The following is a 21,738-nucleotide window of genomic DNA, read 5'->3' on the forward strand; positions in this document are numbered from 1 at the left end:
TGTACAGTACATTCAACTCATATTTAACTTTAACAATTTTATTCAACGTAACTCTGTCTTTTGTATGGGAATGTACTGCCTCAAGTGCCTTTAATTTGGCTTCTAACGTAACGATATTCTTGTTAGCTGCCTTCTTTTTAAAGGAAGCGTAAGAAATTATTCTCCCCCTTAGGTATGCCTTCATAGCATCCCACCAAGTAGCCAATGTAGTGTCCTCTCGATTATTTGTCTGTTTATAAAATTGTATTTCATCTCTTATCAATTTAATAAAACCAGAGTCTTTAATTAAGGACACATTTAAACGCCATCTGCGGCTTTGAGGAATCTGTAAAATATTTCCAAGACATAGAAAAATTGGCGCATGGTCCGAGATTACTATATTACCAATGCTTGAATCTATAGAGTTATTCACTAAGGCTTCAGAAATAAGAAAGTAGTCGATTCTAGTATAAACATTATGAGGCGGAGAGTAAAAGGAATATTCCCTGCCTTCTGGATGCATTGTCTGCCAAATATCATTCAGACCTAAATCTGAGGTCATCTGCCTTATGGCAACTACAGATTTACTCTCTGTGCCTCTCCTAGAAAGTGATCCATCTAGGTCTTGATCCAATATTTGATTAAAATCTCCTCCTACCTCTATTTGTACACCTTCTAATTCCAAAAGATACTGTGACAGGTTATGAAAAAAGGCGGGTATGTCCGCATTAGGTGTACAAATATTACATAAAATTATTGGTGTGTCCAGTAGTTGTCCTTAAACCAATATAAATCTACCTTCCTTATCTGTTATTACTTTTGTTTCAGTAAAGCTAACTGCTTTATGAATCAGAACCGACACTCCCCTACTTTTACCAGTTCCAGGACTGGAAAAGACTTTACCTATCCAGGAACATTTAAGTTTTAAGGCTTCTGACTTACACATGTGCGTTTCTTGAATAAAGGCTATATCAACTCTTGATAACTTTAAATATGTTAATATTTTCTTCCTCTTAATCCCGTTATTCAACCCCTTAACATTCCAGCTGGCTATTTTGAAATCTGTCTATCTATGTTACAATGTGGAATTCCATATAATACTCCAATTCATAAATATATCCATTGTAGAGGGTGGTTTTATGTGAAGATAAACCAATTTATAAATACAAGGATTCAAAATAAATAGAAACAAACTGAAAACGGCTCCAGCAAAACTCCAGCCAGAAAAAAGGAAAAAACAAAAAGCAAGACTAATTCTTGCTAACACTGGAAAACCCAGGGTTGGTGATCACCGGTGCCTGGCTAGCAACCCAGCACATAACTAGTAGTTTATAGGGATATTTAAATTAGTCAAGTAAAAATAAAAAAAATAAAATCCCTGCACCAAACCCATCTAACAACACGTTAAACACACTTACATATGGTAAAGTACTTCACCATCCCCAATCACAAAGCAAAACAAAAAAAGCAGAAAGTGTCACTTATCTTAAGGGAACATATTCTTAATAAATTTTGCAGCCTCCTCCAGTGAAGAAAATCTGTGCCTTCCTCCATTGCGTTTTATTTCTAGAGTGGCGGGGAAAAGCAGAGAGTATTCCACTCCTTTTTCTCTCAACTCCAACTTGATTTGTTTGAAAGACCTCTCAGCAGCAGAAGAACATCCTTTAAAGTTTACAAAAAATCCCTTTGACTTGTTGCTCTTTAAGGAAACACAACTGGGTTCAGGTCCAGGTTCTGGATTAATAACTTTTTTACAAAAAGTGTCACAGAGTCAAGTTCAGCCTCCAAATCCTTCATTACTGTAGTCCTACAAAGCAGCAGGTCAAACATGGCTGCAGAGAGCAGCTTTATGTCAGTAACAATGTCCAGGACCGAGCTGACTGTTTACAGAGTTCATACTCTAACTGCTAGCTGCTCTGCTAGCTAAGCTAACTCAGTAACAGTGACTCTGACAGCAGTAACTGTGGAACAGCGGCCGAGCTCAGGACAGAGTCTAGGAGGAAGGTTCACACGCTGGAGAAAGTTTTGTTCCTAACTTTGTCAGAGTTCGGCTCCAAAGACAAAGAAGACGGAGCACACAGTCTGTAGATGGTCCTCAGTGTGTGTGTGAAGCCAAGAAAGCACACAGGAGTGTGTTTATGTCAGAAAATCAGTGTGTGTGAAGAGTCTGAGGGAGTGTGTGAATGACACTAAACACTGAAACCAACAGTCCAAGAAAAGCGTCTGGATTTCTTTAAGTTAAACTTAAAGAAATGCAGACGCTTTTCTTTTTGTCTCCATAATGCTGCAATGTTATCTGCCCCAGAAACACAATGTGCAGAAGCTCTGATGGTGACACAGAAAAGTCAAAGTGGAGATACTTCTGTACACCTTTGATTAGACTCATTATAAAAAGGAAAAAAAAGTTTTAACACAGTGTAAGGAGAAAAACCTCAGGAAAGCAAAGAATCACGGGCCCAGAGTTAATTCATGTACATGGGCGAATGCCTGACCACGTTCCGTCAACTACAGAGACGTGCAGAAAAAGCACGCCAGGCATCTGCTCAGACTTTATTATATACTGTCCTACTCATGGGTGGAGTTCAGGAAAAAACAACTTCTTATCTGGTGATTGCATATGAGGCTGCACAGGATGCAGCCTTGCAAGACAAAGATGGACAAGTTGATTAACGATCTTGTAGTGGGTTAAAACAATACATGTGGGTGTTGTCTAAACTTGAGCAACTTCCTCATGTGGTCACTTTGTTCTAGCTAAAGAATTTTCTGACACGCTATGTACAGGCATTACTACGAAATTCAAATAAGGCTAAACAATTATTAAGGTAAAATCTTTTAACACACAGTCATGTTTCCAGTTCACTGACTTACATTTATTCCATGGACACTCACTCTAACCTGGACCACAGCTACAACCCAACATTGTTGAGGCCTCATCTCCACCTTTCCTGACTGTAGAGGTTAAATATGCAACAACCAACAAATAAAAGACTTTGGTTCATTTAAAAGAAATTCACACGGTGACCAAGTAAAGTAACCGTAGTAAAGGAGACAACATCCCGTTGATGGTGGGATTATTTTAAAGATTTGCTTTAGTCATGTCACCAAATGCAGTTGAACCACCCATGGATCCATGTTTGACCATTCTACCACTCTGAGCTCTGCTTTTTAATCATTTTATTATTATCATCATTCATTTATTCATTCTTTGGAGGGGGGCTATTTCATAATGCCGCCCTAATAAGGTGATGTTCAAGGGGAAATATAACAAACTCTTTCAGTGTTATTCATTAATAAATTAACAGATAAACTGTGAAGGAGAAAAAAAACTGAGATTTAAAGGAGAGAGTGAGAAACTTGATCATCCATCCTCATAATACATGTTTATCAGTATCTGCTGTGACCATACTGCAGTAATAACTACAAGTCTACATTTCTGTGACTGTTGATCAATCACAGCAGGAATCTGAGCTCATCTCTGCACACAGAGCAGCTTCAGCTCTGGGATAAACTGCTCGCTTCACGTCCTTCTCAGCTCACAGACACTCATCCTGATATTTTCCTTTAACATTTGATGGTATCTGGAATAGTTGGCAGTAATAAGGATGATTTTCTGTAAAATAATATTGATATGACCCGTGAATTATTCGTAGATGACCGTTAGATTAGTCAGCTGGGAAACTGCGTGTTAACTCAGAGAGCTGAAGATATCGTGGACATGCTGACCTCGCTCCGTGGTGTACAGGGTTGTTTACCATCATGATTAATATTCACAATAAAAAAATGAGGCGAACATCATGAAGTCTGTATATGTTTCATAGTGTCATAGTGTTAAACCTAACAGTTACTACATGACGGAAACACCAACGTTATTTCTTTTATGCGTTTATCAGGTCACGCTGATTATTGAACAAAAACCCAAACATCAGATGTTAATCAAATTTTTTTGCTCTCTCTCCTCCTCAAACATGTTTTAACATGTTAGTTATAATTCAGAATTGGCGACTGGAACACGTATGACACATACGAACATCAGGAGATAAAAACTCGATAAATATAACCTCAGTAAATGAAGTCAGTGTACAACGGGGATTATTACAGCTGTGTACCGGGGCCTGCGCTTTGTCGGTGGTAAGAACAGCTCGATTGCTTGCGAGGCGAGCGGGTCTATCCACGCTTTGCCGTGAGACTGGGCTGGATAGACATCTCCAAATTCATCGAAGCACTTTTGCAAAGAGGCTGTATCTTGACAAACCGACCAGACATCTGAAGATTAAAACGCTACATTCTCGGCTAAAAAATATTAAAACGGTATTTGGTGACACACAAACAGGGTTTTTCAAAGTTCAGATCTGTTAGTTTTCACATGGCAGTTGTTGGTGTGCAGTAACGCCTTCTAAAAACAATGGCCACCAGGCCAAAGCAATGGTTCTGACTCGATCAGCATTAACCCCGCCCCTTGGGTTTGATGGGTGAGGTTGACAGATAAAATAAATTTATGGTGAGACCTGAAGGAGTCAGCTGTGCCAAAATGAATTAAATACACCATTAAATAATTATTTAAATGTGGAAATAATGAATAAAAATGTGAAATAAATAATTAATTAAATGTGTCAAAAAATATTTATTTAATTATTTCCCATTTTAATTAATTATTTCAAATTTAAATTAATTATTGCCGCATTTAATTTATTATTTAATGGTGCATTTAATTAATTCATTATGGCAGTCCTGGCATTCCATACTGTGGTTGGGTTGACTTTACTATATAGATATGTTTCACATGTTTCCATCTCAGCAGCCCTGTTAACAGATCACAGTATTATTTCTTTTAAACTTAACCCTTAAAATAAATGAAAATATCCAATTTTCACAAACAAGTTCTCCAGTACTGGAAAATGATATACAAGCATATTTTTTCTCCACATACAAATTCGATTTGGAACAACAGATGTATACGATAAAAGAAAATCCATCTATTATGAGGATTGGATGGAATTTGGACGGTTTTACACCTTTTAAACAATGACGGAAATGTGTTAACATATAACAAATTCATATAATTATGGCATATCATGTACTCAAAGTAAATTCATTAAAGTTGTGAAAGACATTCCCCCTGCAATGATTCAGATGTCTTCCCCCGATTGAACAACAATCCGTCAACAACATGCTAAGCTGTGACTCTTCTTCCCTCTAAAGTCCTGGGCCTGTATCCCTAAAGATTCTGAGAATCCTCTCAGAGAGCTTCTAACTTAACCTAAAAATTCCTTGCCAGGAGTTTTAGCTTAGAAGTGATTCCAGAACATTTTCAGTGAACTCTGAGCAAGGAATGGATGGAAAATCCTATCTTAGTGAGGAGGTGTGGTTGACCCCGTTGCTAGGTATGAGTCATCATTTCAAAAGCCGTGATTGGTTGATCCTACAAGTTTGATGGAAATGAGCTTTTGGTGATAATGAGCAAAGGATGTACCCTCAAATCAATAAACATAATTATACACTCTAATCTTATGCTGACTGTAATTGTAAATAATATTTCACATTCAAGAAAATATCTGGAAAATGAATAGTAAGCTGTAGGGGTTATAGCCTAACATTAGAATCTAAAATATGTGAAAACTTAAACTCATTACACCCTGTTCAAATAATGATTCGTGTCTCATTTGCTCATATTAATATCCTAGCTGGCATATTTTGTACTTTCACTCCCATATGGACCCCATTGAAAACAAGATGGCCTATCTCAAGGGGCTGTCCTTAATGAAGTAGAAATCACAACGTTACAAGTCCAGTGTGGTCTTAACGAGGGTAACATGGCTCAGCTTTTATCAATGTCTGTGATTGCTGGCTGGTCTATTTATAAAGGCTTGTTAACAAATATCCTACAAACACAGAAAATGGAGAAAAAAAGGACTCGCAAGCCGAACTGGACTGAGGAGCAAGGTTTGTTGCTGGCCCAGTTGGTGAACGAACATAAAGGTATGTTACGAGGAAAATTTGGCCCAACTGTCACTAGCCAAGGCAAGAGGCACGCCTGGGACACAATATCCCAAACAATCAATGCCTCTTTTCCACTGGTGGTGCGGACAGGCGACGATTGTGAGAAAAGGTGGTATATGCTGCAGTCCAAGGCAAAAGATGAGATTGCAGCACACAAGCGGGAATCCTCACTCACAGGTGAGCAAAATATTATAGCCTACCACATAATCTGGCAACTTGCTCCTGCTGGCAAAGTTAATTTACATGCCTAAGTACTGTGTTCATTGACTGTTTCTTTCTAGGGGGTGGACCACCTGCAAAGCGGCTGTCCCAGGTGGCCGACACTGTCTTTCAAGTCCTGGGACACTCTGAGGTCAGTGTCACCGAGCTGCCAACAGGCATTGACGCATCAATGATGCAGGCCCTTGAAGTGCAGCAAAGGTAGGACACAGGGTTATTCATATCTACAGTGTTTATTCATTGCAGAAGCCATTTCATGTGTTATCCATGCTCATTGTATTAAATTAATTTAATCAAAACAATAATTAAACTAGGCCTATGTATTTCTGTAGCACGGAGCCATCACAAGAACCGGGCCCATCAAGTTTGCCGATGAGATTGCCGCCTGAACCATCTGCAGCTGCTACTCAGGATAGCCCGGCGGATCAAACACTATTCCCATCCGCAGCACCTGCTCCGTCAGCATCCCTGCAGGAGAGCAGATTGCAACTCACAATTGATGTGTTTGAACAACAAAAAAAAGTCCTTTCCCTTCAGGAGGAGTACTACTGCCTTAAAATTGAACACCTAAAAAATAAACCATTTACAGATTGTGTTCTGTGTCGTGCATTTAACAATTGCAGGTGATGTGCAGTAAAACTGTGGTAGTTCTTAATACCATCACAAGTTCTCAAAAGACATGGGGCTACAGCTTGCCTGAAATGTAAATTTGTGAAGTTTGCCCTGTAAGGCAGTCCACTCTGGGCTAGGTTCCCCTGTGGAATGTAAATATCTTCTTCACCACCATCCTCATCGCCATCCTCCAGAGGTTCTGCAATCTGTCTAACCTTGCAAATATTGTGTAATATTGCACAGGCTATGATGACTTTGCTGACTTTTTCAGGCCTCAGCCGCACCTCTCCGTGGAGAACATGAAAGCGCCTCTTAAGCTGGCCTATGCCACGCTCCACCACCGCTCTTGTGGGCCCTACAATAGAATACAGAGACCTTTAATTATTTGATGGAAATATTGCACTACTTGGATGCTCTAACATATTGCTTGCATTTCATTTCCATGAATTTTGTATTGTTTGGCTTACCTGTTATAGTTTAGTTGGGGCCCTTGGCGTGGCTGGAGGTAAGGTGTAAGGAGCCATGGTTTGCATGGGTAGCCACTGTCCCCTAACAAGTGGCAATTAGCTGGCACATAGCGTCTCTCAAAAAGCTGTCTGATGCCATTCTCGGAGAGCATTCTCGCATCATGTGTGGAGCCTGGCCATTTAGCCACAATGTCCAAAATCTTACAGGCTGCATTGAACACTATTTGCACATTGATGCTGTGGAAATTCCTCCTGTTAACAAAGACAGCCTCGTCCTCTGATGGCGCAATTATTCTCACATGTGTTCCATCAATTACACCCACAATGCCAGGGAATCCTGCAATGTCCATAAATGCCCTTTTATGTGTGTGTAAAGTGCGGGCATCCAACGGGAATGAAACAAATTGTGTCACAATATTAGGTTGTGACAAAGCTGTCAGTGTTTGGGTGATGACTCTGCTGACGGAGGATTGGGACAGACCCAAGTCATCATTGTTGCATTTTCCCGGTTGCCAAATACCTCAGGATTGTGATTACTTTCGTCTCCGGTGTAATAGCGTTGTGGCGTCGAGTTGGTGAAGTGATCTCTAAGGAGATCCACCACAAACATGATTCCTGCACGATCCAATCTGTAGCATCTCAATAATTCCCTGTCATCCAGTGTTTGCAGGACATCTCTCCTGCCTCTTCTGTTGGCCATTTTGTGCAGCTGCTTAGGGGAACTCCTAAGCCACTAAAAGTCCTCTTCCCTGCTCTTAGCAGATCTCGCCTTAGGAGCCCTTTTAAGCGCTAGGAATCTTGAGGAATAGCTTTTATATTAACTGGGATTGTCGTGTCACTTTTAGGGGAAATTCTAAGAAAACGTCATGACTCTGAGAATTTTCTTAGAATTTGGCCGCTAGGAGCCACTTTTTGCACAAAGATTCTTTAGGGATACGGGCCCTGGTGTTAACACTCACCCTGCATCAGCTTCACCTTTTTTAAAATTGTTTTTACTTTTCAAACCGACAGATCATTTGACGCCAACCATCCGAAAACTGCTTCAGCTGTGTTTGATGTTTATGTCTACAGCCTGTTTACCAATATAATCAATATCAGATATCAGAGCAACAGAAAACTCGGTGATCAGGACGCTGGGACTGAGAACAGGAAGTGGCTCATACGTCACAGTTTCATAACGTCACCCTGAACTCCACTCACGGAGTTTCTGTCGCCATTGTAGTTTTTAAAAAGTCCCGTGATAAAGGCGGGTCTTTCTGTGAATCCGCACGCTCATTGGTTAATAATTTGAGATTGACAAGTCATTATCCAATGAGCGTGCGGGAACTTCCGACATAAAGTTGTTTCCTTTGAAAAACCAAAGTCTGATTATTTTTGCCTCCACTGATGGAGACTGTTGTTCCCGCCACAGAGACACAGTAATGTCAGAGCGGTGTTAACACTCACCCTGCCTCAGCACAGGTCTCACTCTCCTCCTGCTCTCTCACACTAAACGGAGGCTCAGCTAAACTCACTTCCTCTCTACTTACAGGAAACCAGCGCTCAGAGGAGCCGACCGGCCTCACATTTCACCCACAGACACAAACAGCGTGGAATTATTTTATGTCATAAGAAGAAACATATTCATGTTAACACTCACCTGCCTCAGCTCCACCTTCCTCCTCCTGCTTTCACTTTCACTGCTCCTCCCTAAACACTAGACTTGTAGTCAAGACCGCCTAATCCAAGACCAAGACAAGACCAAGACCAGAGGGTATCGAGACCAAGACAAGACCAAGACCAAGACCAAGTTGAGACGAGACCAAGACCGAGACCAAATCGACACGAGACCAAGACCAAGACCGAGGCAAAAAAAAAGCTTCACATCTCTGAACCCCACGGATTATTTGTAAAAACACAACAGGGCGGGTTCAGAGCGCAAACGTGGACCGCGTTAACCTGAATCCCAGAGTATTAAGTTTTAATTAAGACCCTATCGCACCTGCTGGAGGACGAACGAGAGAAAGATTAATACGTGTGTGAAAAACGTGGTTAGAAAACCAACCCCCCGCTAGACTTGTAGTCAAGACCGCCTAATCTGAGACCAAGACAAGACCAAGACCAAGTTGAGACGAGACCGAGACCAAATCGACACGAGACCAAGACCGAGGCAAAAAAAGTTTTTAAACTGCAGCCAGATGCTGCTACGTTTACAGGTGTCAGGCATATTTAAGCGTTTTTGCTTTCGCACAGCCCTCCTCACCGCTGTCTACTATCTCACTCACTTACTGAGAGGACAGACGCATGCTCCACTTGACTGTCGCGTCTCTCAACCCCTCTCTATTTTTCACATAATGATATTATCCTATATCCTCGCATGTGATTGGCCACAATATGGATGGATTGGGGCATAGCTGAGCCACTGTGTGAGAGCTGAGCAGCGAAAGGAAATTAAGTGAGGCTAGAAATGACTGAAAGATTATTAGGCTCCAAAGTACACTATTTAGATTCAGAAAAGTTTATATAATTATTTAGCCTTGTTGTGCAAACAAGCCTGCAAAACTTAATAAATATAGAATTTGAAAAGTAACAAATGGTATCTAAAAAGTTACACTAGGTACTAGATACATGTTCTGATGAGTTTTGGTAAACAACCATTTGACTAACATGTGTGTCTCACCTGATCTTGTTCCATCTCTGTTCCTCTCTCTCCCTCTTTGTGCTGACAATCAAGCCAAACACCAACACCATCAAATATACAGTGGAAACCAGATATTTACAAACTCTTCAGATAAAAACACAAACACATTTTTAATTGTAAAATCAAATCAGACTAAATGTTTATTTTTTTTAGATTGACAATTATAAAAAACATGTTTGTTAACTTTAAGAGTAAATAGAGAAACTATCTGTATTTCTTAACTGTAAATGGCACCACATTTTATTCAAAATTGAGCCACACTTATGGAGCTCCACAATTCTTTTCCTGGTGTTTTGGTTGACATCTCTTGATTTTTCCCATTTCAAAGAAACAGGCTTTGTGTTATGCCTTATATGCATCCACAGGTGTGCCACCAATTTACTCACATGGACTCTACTAACCTATCAGAAGCTTCTTCAGCTCAGAATGGAATCGTCTGGAGTTTTCTTATTAATTAAAGACGCAATAAACTTAAATATATGTACTCCTAAATTTGATGAAAGTGATTAAAATAGACAGCTCCCTCTTTTTATTCTGACATTAACTAATTCAAAAGAGATTTCAACATTTATTTATCTAAAACAAAACAAGTTTACTCTAAATTGATGTTTAACAGTAAAAAAAAAAGTTTATGTTTTCTCCCTAAAGTGTATGTAAACATCTGGTTTCAACTGTGAATATACTGATGTGTATTGAAATTCCTCTTGTTTTGCATAGAAATATACAAAGCATAATATATAAAATAACATCTACCTGAGTTTTTTCTTTGAAAGAAGCTCCTTATGTCCATTGTTGTGCTCATCAGTACACAACTGAAACCGATTTAGAGAGTTTGTTTAGCCGTGGAGGGTAACAACTGAAAATATGAAATGTAAGCTTAGACTCTCTAAAAAAAAATCAGCATTGTTGTTCGGCTTTTTATTTATCCATTTGTTGATTCACTCGAAGAGCAAGTAACGCAACCAAGTGATCAGTTTGATATCAATCGTTTGTGATACACCGTCATATTTACATTATTTATACAGTACGAATGATTTGCTTTGGTACCTGGTCAAACTTAAGCTCTCCTCTGTCTGCAGCAAACTCGCAGGCAGCAGCTTCTCCCCCCTCGCTCACTAGTGATGGGTCGTTCGTGAACGAAATGGCTCTTAGAGCTGACTCTTTGAAGCGAACGACGCGAGCCGGCTCCTTATTGGGAGCCGTGAGGTTTTTTTCTTTCTTTCTCTCACCCTCTCTCTCGCCCTTTTTTCCGCTAAACTCCGCACCCGCGGCCTGTACTTTACGCTGGGCAGAGGGGGGAGGGGCGTTAGTTACACTTGCAGTAGCACAGGAACAGAGCCAGAGAGAAAGAGAGCGAGGGACAACAACATCACATTAGAAAGGTATAGTAATCATCCACTATTTTCAGTTGCAGATGATAAAGGATTCAGAAATCATGCAGGCCCATATGACAGAGAATGTGCATCTTCTTTTTGTTTTAATATTTTAATTTATATTTAATTGTGTTGTGGTTTGCAGTGTTTTGTGTTGTTTCACGTTAAATTTGTTTAAAAGGAAAAAGCTGAAAATTTAAATAGTTAAAAATTTAAAATGTAAATAGTTGTTTTTTGTATTATATGATTTATTTATTACATTTTATGTGGACTGAATAAATAAAGTATATTTATGGTGGCCCTTAGAGACACAGCATGTACAAACTCCAAAACACGTAAAAACTCCAAAAACGTGTAAAAACTCCAAAACACATAAAAACTCAGAAGCACGTACAAACTCCAAAACACGTAAAAACTCAGAGGCACGTACAAAAGACAACAGAAGTGCTCCAGGATGCTGGGCGCAGTGTTGAGCTTTTGTTACCTAGTGGCTACACAAGCCAGGAAGTATCAACAACCAGATTTGGTGTGTGGTACTAACAGGTAAATGAACTTTTTTTTTTTTTAATTATTTGAATAAATATGAGTGCTTGTCTATAAATACACAAACAATACACACATGCTTTCAATTGTGTAATTTAAGTGATCTGGGTAGCTCTGTTTTGGAAGTTCAGTAAATGCTAGAAATGTGTTTTAGAGTTTGTATGTGCTTTTTGGAGTTTGTATATGCTTTAGAGTTTGTACGTGCTTTGTCTCTAGGGGCCATATATAAACATATATAAATAAAACCACTTTTTTTAACATTAGTAATTCCTTTTCTGCATAATTTTATATTATTGTTAATGATTAAATAATTAAAGCAACAAAACAACCTGAAGAGCCGGTTCGGAGCCGAAAGAGCCGGCTCTTTTTAGTGAGTCGAGCCGAAAGAGCCGGATCTCTAAAAAGAGCCGGAAATCCCATCACTATCGCTCACATGGTTGCTGTGCTCAGTCGCCTAGTGCCGGAGCTCGGATCATACCAAAATTAGGGGGAATTTACGACGGTGCGCTCTGTGCTTCGTGTGTTGTTTTGTTTTATACAGTTGTCAGTCAGGCATCTAACTAACAAATTACACTCCAAAAGACCCCATGCTTCTGAAAAAATGACCCGGGCTTAAGCCCAGTAAGCAACCCCCCGCCCCCCCCCTCCGCTCCGCTGATGGTTGACTTCAAATCTCCCGAACACTATGTCGTAGTGATGGGATTTCCGGCTCTTTTTTAGAGATCCGGCTCTTTCGGTTCGGCTCACTAAAAAGAGCCGGCTCGGCTCACTAAAAAGAGCCAGCTCGGCTCACTAAAAAGAGCCAGCTTGGCTCACTAAAAAGAGCCGGCTCTTTCGGCTCCAAATAGCTCTTCAGGTTGTTTTGTTGCTTTAATTAATTTATTATTAACAATAATATAAAATTATGCACAAAAGGAATTACTAACGTAAAAAAAAAAGTGGTTTTATTTATATATGTTTATATATAAATATATGCGGTGGCCCCTAGAGACAAAACACGTACAAACTCCAAAACACATTTCTAGCATGAACTGAACTTCCAAAGCAGAGCTACTACATCACTTAAATTACACAATTAAAAGCATGTGTGTATTGTTCGTGTATTTATACACAGGCACTCATATTTATTCAAATAATTTAAAAAAAAGTTCATTTACCTGTTACTACCACACACCAAATCCGGTCGTTGGTACTTGCTGGCTTGTGTTGCCACTAGGTAACAAAAGTTCAACACTGCCCTTAGCATCCTGGAGCACTTCTATTGTCTTTTGTACGTGTTTTGAGTTTTTACGTGCTTCTGAGTTTGTACGTGTTTTGGAGTTTGTACGTGTTTTGGAGTGTGTATGTGCTTTATCTCTAGGGGCCACCGTAAATATACTTTTATTTATTCACTCCACATAAAATGTAATAAATAAATCATATAATACAAAAATCAGCTATTCACATTTCAACTTTTAACTATTTAAATTTTCAGCTTTTTCCTTTTACAAATTTAAAGTGAAACAACACAAAACACTGCAAACCACAACACAATTAAATATAAATTAAAATATGAAAACAAAAAAAAAAGATGCATATTCTCTGTCATATGGGCCTGCATGAATAAACTTTCTGAATCCTTTATCATCTGTAACCGAAAATAGTTGTGGATGATTACTATACCTTTCTAATGTGACGTTGTTGTCCCTGGCTCTCTTTCTCTCTCTCTCTCTCAGGCTCTGTTCCTGTGCTACTGAGTGTAACTACTGCCCCTCCCCCCTCTTCCCAGCGTAAAGCACAAGGCTGCGTGCTGAGTGAAGCGGAAAAAAAGTGCGAGAGAGGGTGAGAGAAAGAAAAAAAACAAACCACGTGACGGCTCGCGATAAGGACCCGGCTCGCGTCGTTCACGTCAAAGACTCGGCTCTAAGAGCCATTTCGTTCGCGAACGACCCATCACTACTATGTCGATTTGAGAACGCAAGACCGAGACCAAAGTCAGTCGAGACTAAGACGAGACCAAGACCACGTAAAAGTGACCGGTCTCGAGACATCCAACTCTACTAAACACAGAGGATGCTGGGACTTGTAGTTTTTTCCTTCCGGTGCGGTCTTCCACTTTGTTTGTGTTCAAGTTATTTCGATCATGTAAACATCAACAGAACACGTGAAGCCACACAGAGTTTGTATGTCGAGGTGGGTAGGAGGGTCTGAGGGTTTGGGGAGGGGGGTCAGAGGGAAGAGGTCTCTCAGTCTGGACAATCCACATTGATGGCATTGCATGAAACAGCCAGGTCGCTGGACTCGCTGCTCCTGTGTCAGCGCAGAGCAGAGGCACTTTGCTCCCTCTTCCCCCTCTTGTGTTTACGTGTTGCGCTGTCACGTGACGTGACTTAGACCCGTTGGGGGTTGTTAAGTTGTTTACATATTATTTATATTTTTACCAGTTATTGTTGTTGAGAATTTTAATTGTAAATTTTGTATTATAGTTTCTCAACAGTACTTGTTTTGATTTGGTTACTGGTTTGCGCAATTTACTGTAAAAATTTTATTTAAAAAAAAAAAAAAAAAGGAAAAGTAAACTGCCACGGCAGACCTGATGGCATTTTCATGCTTCACAGCATGATATATTCTTACAATAATCACATGGCTGCTGTAACAGTACATTCTGCTGCAGCTTTCCTGCTGCCAGCTCTACACATCACAATCAACAACAACAACACAGCACAGGTTTTACGCCGGCGAGGCATGATTGTAGATGCCGCGCAGGTGAGTCCATCTCACCTGCAGCGCATCGCAGAACGTACCCCGCCACATACCCCCTTCGCCCCTGAGGCCGAGCCTAACTTACTCGCCCCCTCCGCGAGCAGGCAAGGGAATCGGCCCGGACCATCGGCGCCCCAGGTAGCCGCCCATGTGGCAAACAGGCGTGGAAGTGAGCCGGGGCTCACAGGCAGCTGAGCAGGCGGTCGGCGCGCAGTACAGCGCAGCGTGCTGCCTCTGTTGGAAGAGAGGCTGGACCGGACAGCACGCTGCCCTCGGGTGTGGCAGGACCCCCGCGCACCTCCGTCTCCAGCTTGGCAGATCCCGCTGGCGCGCCCCGAACCGGTCCTTCCCGTGCGCTGTCCACCGTTACAATAATCACACGATTTCTCTAACAGTACATTAGTACAACGGCTGCAGCTCGCCAGCTGTACACATCACTAACAACAACACAAGCAGAGCACAGGTTTTAAGCCAGCCAGGCGTGATTGTAGACGCGGTGCAGGTGAGTCCATCTCACCTGCAGTGGCATCGCAGAGCAGCCACAATAAGAAAACATTTTCTATTTAATTATAAACTTTATCCTAATTATGTCCTGGGTTTTAACTATTTAATAATAAAAAAGGAAACATCACAAAAAACACTTAAGGTTATAAAAATTAATTGAGATTTAGCAATTCAATGACGTATCCACCTTATTTATTGAAAAGTATCGGTATTGATATCGGCGATACTGGCCCGCATTTACTTGGTATCGGATCGATACCAAAATATGCAGTGTCGCACACCACTAGTGAACGAAGTACTGAAATCTGGTCACTTTTTATACAAATGAGATGTGACGCACCGGAAACGGAAGTAGTGTTTTCCCCCATTCGTTCTTTTATTTTCTTTCCAGTCCGGCTCCGCTCTGCCAGAGTTTTAAATACAGGAGAATGGAATACAAGCTGATCATGGCGGTCTCTGGCTTCCCGAGTCTCTACGACATGAACTCCCCGACCTATCGGGACCTGAACATGCGGAGCGACGCGTGGCGGCAGGTGGCGGAGATCGTCGGAGTCCCCGGTGAGTTTCAGAACAGCGCCGAGATCCCGGCGCGAACTTCAGCTCTCACACGGGAGCACTTTCGATGTGGGCGAGACGGAAAACTTTCAAAACATGTCAAACATTCAGATTTTCATCAAAGAGAAAAGTTCAAAACAAATACGGTTCGACCCTTATTATCTTCCGACGCTCGTCGCCTCTCGGCTCCAGCACAATAGTTCCTCTTCAGAATAATCAGCACAGATTTATGAAAGAAACACTGTAAGAAAATCTACGACAACTTTAATCAGCGGTTTTTACTCATATATTGTAATTACTGGGAATTAACTGGTCTTAGTGGATTTTTCTAGTAATCAGAACTGGGGAAAAAAGGTGATGACGACCAAATATGTATATGTGTTTGTAAAATAAGTATTTAAGGTTTTACTCATGTAGACAGTCTTTGTTAACTGAACTTAAAAACTTTCAAATACAGTAAATTATGGTTCGCTGAAGAAAAGAAAGTAAAATAAAATACAGAATAAAGGAGCTGTTAATACGCTTTTGTTATTTATGGGTTTATATGTTTTAACAAACATATTAAAACATATAAACAGGTTTATATGTTTGTTAAAACATTATATGTTTTAACAAACATATAAACCTGGCCAGTTGCCTGGCTGACAACCGTATAAAACAAATTAATAATAACCTGATAGAAATTACTGACTTTTTAAATTATGATATTTAAAAGCTTTTAAAATAAAATTCAACGGAAATTTTATTATTTGGATTTTTTTTAAACAAACAGCCTAATATGTTTAATCATAAATGTATGGAAGGAAACATAATGTAAATTGTATGTGTTGTATTGTATTGTTGTATGTTTATAATTTATCTGGATTCTGCATTTTTTTTTTTTTTATAAAAAAATTGGTTGTTATTTTATTATTGCCTTTTTTTGTCCTTTTAATTAATACTATTTAGTTAATTGTTTGCATTATTTTTAATCATTTTTTTAAATAACCGTTGGAAGCAAAAAATATGATTGAAATTCATATTTGGCTAAAAGTCACACAGGAGTTTGGAGCCGTGAGTAAATTCACATGTGAGTAATACTGTTTGTTATTTTCAGTCAAATTGCTTCAAATGTTGAATATTGTCCAAACACAAGTTTGCTGTGAAATATGACCAAGCAAACAAAAATAGTTTGGTTGTTTGGGAGTTTGTTTTAGTTTTTGCAGAATAAACTAAATTAGAGCAAAGATTAGTTTTAGTTTTTGTATGCAGGGTAAAATAAAGCGTTTAATGTGACTCTGTGTGTCTCTGGTTGTGGACGCAGCAGGATGGTTTTACTGTTGGATTTGATGGTTTTATGGTTTAAAGCAAACTTGTGGTTTTCCACATTAGAGTCGGAGTGCAGAAGGAAGTGGAAGACGCTGAGAGACCAGCACAGGAGGGAGAGGCAGCGTGAGAAGGAGCGGCGCGAGAGCGGCATCGGGCTCTTTAACTACCGGCCATGGAGATACTCGTCCATCCTGTCGTTCCTTAATCCGTTCATCGATGCCCGGGCAGCCGGCACCAACGGCTGGGCCCTGGACCCACAGCCCTCTCAGGTCCAGGTGGCCGAAATGGTCGGCTGCAGCACGACCACGGAGACGCGGAGCGACGATGACGAGAGTTACGGTTCGTACTGACGCTTCCTTCTGATTGGGCAGCCTGCAGTAGTTCCTCATCAGCTTTTCCATGTGCAGTCCGAGCACCCGGATCTCTGATGGCTTTTGATTAATATTTTCTCGTGATTCGACATCGATTTAGTTCTGATTGTTTTGTCTGTTTTCAGGGTTCGCTGTAGCTGACGCGACCACGACAACATCCTCGTCCTCATCCTCAGAGTTCCCGCAGAGGAAGCGGCCACCCTCCGTCGGCTTGGACCCGTCCAGGCCCAAAGAAGCGAAGGTTGAGATGAACTCAGGCGCCACAGCCACTGACGACGGCCTGCAGACGCAGCAGCACACCAACATGAAGGAGCTGTTTGAGATGATGATGCACTCGGTGACATCTCTTGCTACGACCTTAGCTTCGTCACACTCTTCCTCGCAGACCCCTCTTCTGCAGCAGGATCCGCAGAGTCATCATCGCAGCCTGCCGCTGTCCTGGACCGTGGCGCGGCTGAACCAGCTGAAGACAGAGGAGCCGGAAGGCGACGTGGACGAGCTGCTCGTCCAAACGGACGATGAGGAGGAGGAGGTGGAGGAAGAGCGCCGCCCCGCTTCTCCCAGACTGCTCCGGCCAAAGAGGAAGAGCGTCGACGGCCTGCTGGAGGAATTCCTGATGAAGACAGAAGCCAGGGATGCGCAGAGGGAGCGTGACATGGAGCAGAGGGACGACGTGACGCTGTTCCTGCTGAGCCTGGCTCCGGCTATGAGGAGACTGACAGCAGAGAAACAGTCATGGGTCCGAACCAAGATGCAGCAGTTTCTGCACGAGGCCGAGTTTGGCGCCACAAAGTTCCAGTGAGCCCACGAACGTTTTGATGGAAGCTCGTTCAAAGGGGAAGGACTGAATCCTCCCTGCAGACTCCACACGTGCCGACTCTTCTTACAGGTGATTCAGGTAGCTCCAGATTTGATGGTCTGTCCCTGACCGATGACTCCAGATCGTGGGTTTCTGTTTTCATCGATGACTAAACGGATGTCTGCACAAAGCCGGACTTCGGGCACATCGGGGTCACTGCAGGGTTAACGCCACGCTTCAGTGTTGATGTCTGACTACTTAAACTTCTGCACAGAGGACTCTGTGCACGTGCACATCCGTGTTCAGCAGCAGGAGACTTTCTAAAGTTTAGATTTCTCACAAATGGTAAATGGTAAATGGCCTGCATTTGTATAGCGCTTTTCTAGTCCTTAAGGACCCCAAAGCGCTTTACACTACATTAAGTCTGGACACAAGAATCTGTCCAGAAACAGTTTTTCATGACCGACTTTATTCCTGCAAGATGACCGTCTGCAGATGTAAAACAACTTCATCGGCTTGTGTCAAAGTGGTGATTTGATGCTAAAGTGTCTAAAATTTGAACCTTTGTAGATGAAGCCTACATCTGAATACAGAGTATTTATTCTGTCGTCTTTCTCAGACGGTCAAACAGCGCAGCCGAGGACAGTAAGCAGACGCCTGTTCTCTGACGGTCTGCGTTTGTCCAGCTGTCAGTTGATCACAGAGCTAAGATGAGTCTGTGATCGAGCACCGTTGGCGTTCATACTCACTTAAGATCTTTGTAGCAAATTAATTACTGTGTTGTTAAGTTTGTGGTCCAAAAGTGTCACACGCTACGTCAGGGCGGGTGGTGCACTCCAGCAGTGCAGACACACTTTTCCTCCTCTTCTCTGTCCCCGACCAAAATACTTCTTTATCTGACGTGAACAAGGATCTTTTATGACTTTTGAATGACGCGAAGCTCAAACAGAGACGTGTTGGTTCGTGTTCCTCTGAGCTCATCTCAGACTGTTAACACCACTCAATGTATTTTATGTACTTTTATTTTGAAAGGCCGGTCACACTGAGACCAAAGTGTGATCTTTGCTTTACTGATGTTGACCTCTCCTCTGAATCAGGAATTCAGTGATGATCAATGAAATTGTAAATAATATTTGTAGCTGATACAGGTAACCAGTTGTGGCTTTCTCCTGGTTTCCATGGTGACGCAGTATTTATGGAGCTGTGGTTGCAATCAAAGTTTCCTCCTGGCTGTGAGAGTGTGAGGCCACAGCGTCTTTGGTTATGTGTTCTGAGCGCAATGCTCCATGTGTGATGCAGAAAAGCACATTTTGTATTACAGAAAAGTTTCTGTCTGTATTTCTAAACAATCATAAGAGCGTGATTTTTCCCAGATAGCATTGAACGCTTCAGCAAACGATTCCTTTCACTCTGGTTTGTGTTCACTACTCTCCCATGTTATTCAGTCCTGAGTTGGAACATTTTTTATGTTTCAGAATCCTGCAGCTGATTTTATTTTTCTTTGTTTGTGCTGTTTTTGTTTTTTGTTTAAAAAAAAAACCAAACTCTTCTTGCAGTCATTTGTGTTTTTATTTCAAAGTGAATGTTCACAGCTGAGTGATGCTTAGAGTGAACTTCATATGCAAACATCTGAGCAGACTGCTGCAAATATTATTGCACCACTCATAAAGTGAGCTTCAGGAGGAGCCGATTAAAACCTGATTTCTGACTGAAAAGAGCTCTTAGTGTGCTGCTGTGAACATTTCACCTTACATTTCACCACGCACAGACTCTGAACACAGTTTGAAGTCAGTTTCCAGAAAATTGCTGTTTTAAAAATAAAAATAATCTTTGGTCATTTCTGAGGAAATGAAAACTAATATTTTAACTGCACGAAGCACAAAAGCAGTGACCATTACTCCTTCCGTGAATGTGCAGATGCTCCATCTCGTAAGGAAATAATCCAAAAATGTCATTTAATAGAAAATTATAATGAATAAAATATGAAGTTTTCCAGTTATTTATGAAGCTTTTCTTAAATTTAAAAATGAAAATAATTTTTTACAAATGTAAGTAATGTTACCTGTCTAGCTTCATTTACCAGAATGTCGTGTTTTTAAAGAATTATAATTTCTAATAAGCGCACTTGTTGGTTTTAAGGTAAAGAAATGTCTCCACCTGGCGGCGAACTGCACAACTACAAGTATAAGCACGTTCAATCCGGAGTCAGCTGATCAAAACACGGAAGTGGAGGAGCAGTGAGTGGAGTGAGAAGAGCAGCAGGAGCAGCGGGAGCTTCTTCTGTGGGTCTCTGAAGTTTTGAAGCTTTTTTTTCTCTCGATCCCACGAGACGACCTGGTTTCTGTGAGTCACGTGACAGCCATTTTCAATTTAAATGTGATCAGGGTCCGTGAAGTCACTCTGTCACCTGCAGACCACACAAGAGCAGGTGCTGATCGGACACGGTCTGAGTCATAAAACGTTACTTTAGTCCCGCGGACTTCTTACGTGTGAAAAGATTAACAGACTAAGGGCTTCACATCTCTGAACCCCACGGATTATTTGTAAAAACACAACAGGGCGGGTTCAGAGCGCAAACGTGGACCGCGTTAACCTGAATCCCCAAGTTTTAATTAAGACCCTATCGCACCTGCTGGAGGACGAACGAGAGAAAGATTAATACGTGTGTGAAAAACGTGTTTAGAAAACCGACCCCCGTCCCACTGTGAATGTAAATACACTGAATGTTTGTTAGGAAATTTGGCGTCTTACAAGTTTTGTGCACATTAATTGTCATATTTTCTAAAGTATTTCGCCTGAGAGTCATAAAAAAGCTTCAAAGTAACAGTACATGCTGTAGTAAATAGTCGGTGTCATCTTTCCAGACTTTTTAAACCTTTCTGTCCATCAGGGTTTCTTTGTATGTGACGATGATGACGGTGAAGGTGTTTCGCAGTCCGGCCCGTCATGGTTACGCAGTGGAAGTGTCTCCGTATATCCCCAGCAGAGTGGCCTGTGCTGCCTCACAGTACTACGGGATAGCAGGTCAGTAAAGTTCAGTGGTCACAGTTTGGAGAACACACCTGGATGTGATAAGAAAAGCCCCTGGTTCCGGCTCACTGCTGGAGCCTCGTGCGGACGTTAGAGGAACTCCAGTTTGTGGCTCTTCATCACTTCTGTTTCCTGACTTTTGATCCGTATAAATATTATAAAATAAAATAATACGTGCTGTTTGTTTCTGGACGTCGACCTCAGCGAGCTGAACAGACCCCGATGACGACGAGCATCACACGGTTTTCACACCAAAACACAGATCTGTGCGTTTCAGCTGTTTTTAAAGAGTCAGCTTTCTCATTCCCATCCACTCTGTCTGTGTGTGTACAGGCTGCAGCACACTGCTGGTCCTGGATCAGACCGAGACCGGGCTCACCTTAGTGAGAAGGTAACATCTGTTTCCTCATCTCTCTAACATCTGTTTTTGTCCTTTATGCTTACAGATGATGATTATAAGATGTTGCAGGAGGTTTAGGGCTCGGTTTCATCTAATTTCAGCACAGATCAGATTATTATCAGACTGCGAGGAAACCAGATAGAAACCCCTGGTTTTATG

The 21,738-nt window shown here is 41.3% G+C and overlaps 3 protein-coding genes across 4 annotated transcripts in view; all 3 read left to right on the plus strand.

The window, feature by feature from the left end:
* Positions 1-5,807: 5,807 nt before the first annotated feature.
* Positions 5,808-6,822, plus strand: LOC148098503 (uncharacterized). The gene is made up of 3 exons (XM_087852693.1): positions 5,808-6,153; positions 6,258-6,396; positions 6,528-6,822. Exons 1-3 carry the CDS (start codon positions 5,808-5,810, stop codon positions 6,820-6,822), a joined length of 780 nt encoding a protein of 259 aa, XP_087708819.1.
* An 8,662-nt stretch (positions 6,823-15,484) lies between these two features.
* On the plus strand, positions 15,485-19,629 carry LOC118454397 (uncharacterized). Its single transcript, XM_035908955.2, has 3 exons — positions 15,485-15,674; positions 17,043-17,318; positions 17,476-19,629. Exons 1-3 carry the CDS (start codon positions 15,545-15,547, stop codon positions 18,150-18,152), a joined length of 1,083 nt encoding a protein of 360 aa, XP_035764848.1. The 5' UTR covers positions 15,485-15,544; the 3' UTR covers positions 18,153-19,629.
* A 741-nt stretch (positions 19,630-20,370) lies between these two features.
* The window catches only part of pex7 (peroxisomal biogenesis factor 7), a 60,673-nt gene continuing 59,305 nt past the window's right edge, over positions 20,371-21,738 (plus strand). The window contains exons 1-3 of one of the 2 annotated variants that reach the window (XM_006793464.3): positions 20,371-20,431; positions 21,040-21,173; positions 21,513-21,570. In XM_006793464.3, the coding sequence (XP_006793527.1) occupies positions 21,059-21,173; positions 21,513-21,570 (173 nt within the window). In that variant the 5' untranslated portion in view covers positions 20,371-20,431; positions 21,040-21,058. Of the gene's footprint in view, positions 20,493-21,039; positions 21,174-21,512; positions 21,571-21,738 lie in introns of both variants that reach the window. The other variant, XM_006793463.3, reaches the window with a different exon arrangement.

Source organism: Neolamprologus brichardi, chromosome 15, assembly GCF_056152115.1.
Source record: "Neolamprologus brichardi isolate AB-2024 chromosome 15, ASM5615211v1, whole genome shotgun sequence".
Taxonomy (NCBI): domain Eukaryota; kingdom Metazoa; phylum Chordata; class Actinopteri; order Cichliformes; family Cichlidae; genus Neolamprologus; species Neolamprologus brichardi.

Bases quoted from the DNA above. Each gene is read 5' to 3' on its own strand.
- LOC118454397 (XM_035908955.2), top strand. From the start codon at position 15,545: ATGGAATACAAGCTGATCATGGCGGTCTCTGGCTTCCCGAGTCTCTAC. The intron at 15,675-17,042 runs GTGAGTTTCAGA...TTTCCACATTAG, and splicing joins GGAGATCGTCGGAGTCCCCG to AGTCGGAGTGCAGAAGGAAG. The intron at 17,319-17,475 runs GTTCGTACTGAC...GTCTGTTTTCAG, and splicing joins CGACGATGACGAGAGTTACG to GGTTCGCTGTAGCTGACGCG.
- LOC148098503 (XM_087852693.1), top strand. From the start codon at position 5,808: ATGTCTGTGATTGCTGGCTGGTCTATTTATAAAGGCTTGTTAACAAAT. The intron at 6,154-6,257 runs GTGAGCAAAATA...GTTTCTTTCTAG, and splicing joins GCGGGAATCCTCACTCACAG to GGGGTGGACCACCTGCAAAG. The intron at 6,397-6,527 runs GTAGGACACAGG...GTATTTCTGTAG, and splicing joins GCCCTTGAAGTGCAGCAAAG to CACGGAGCCATCACAAGAAC.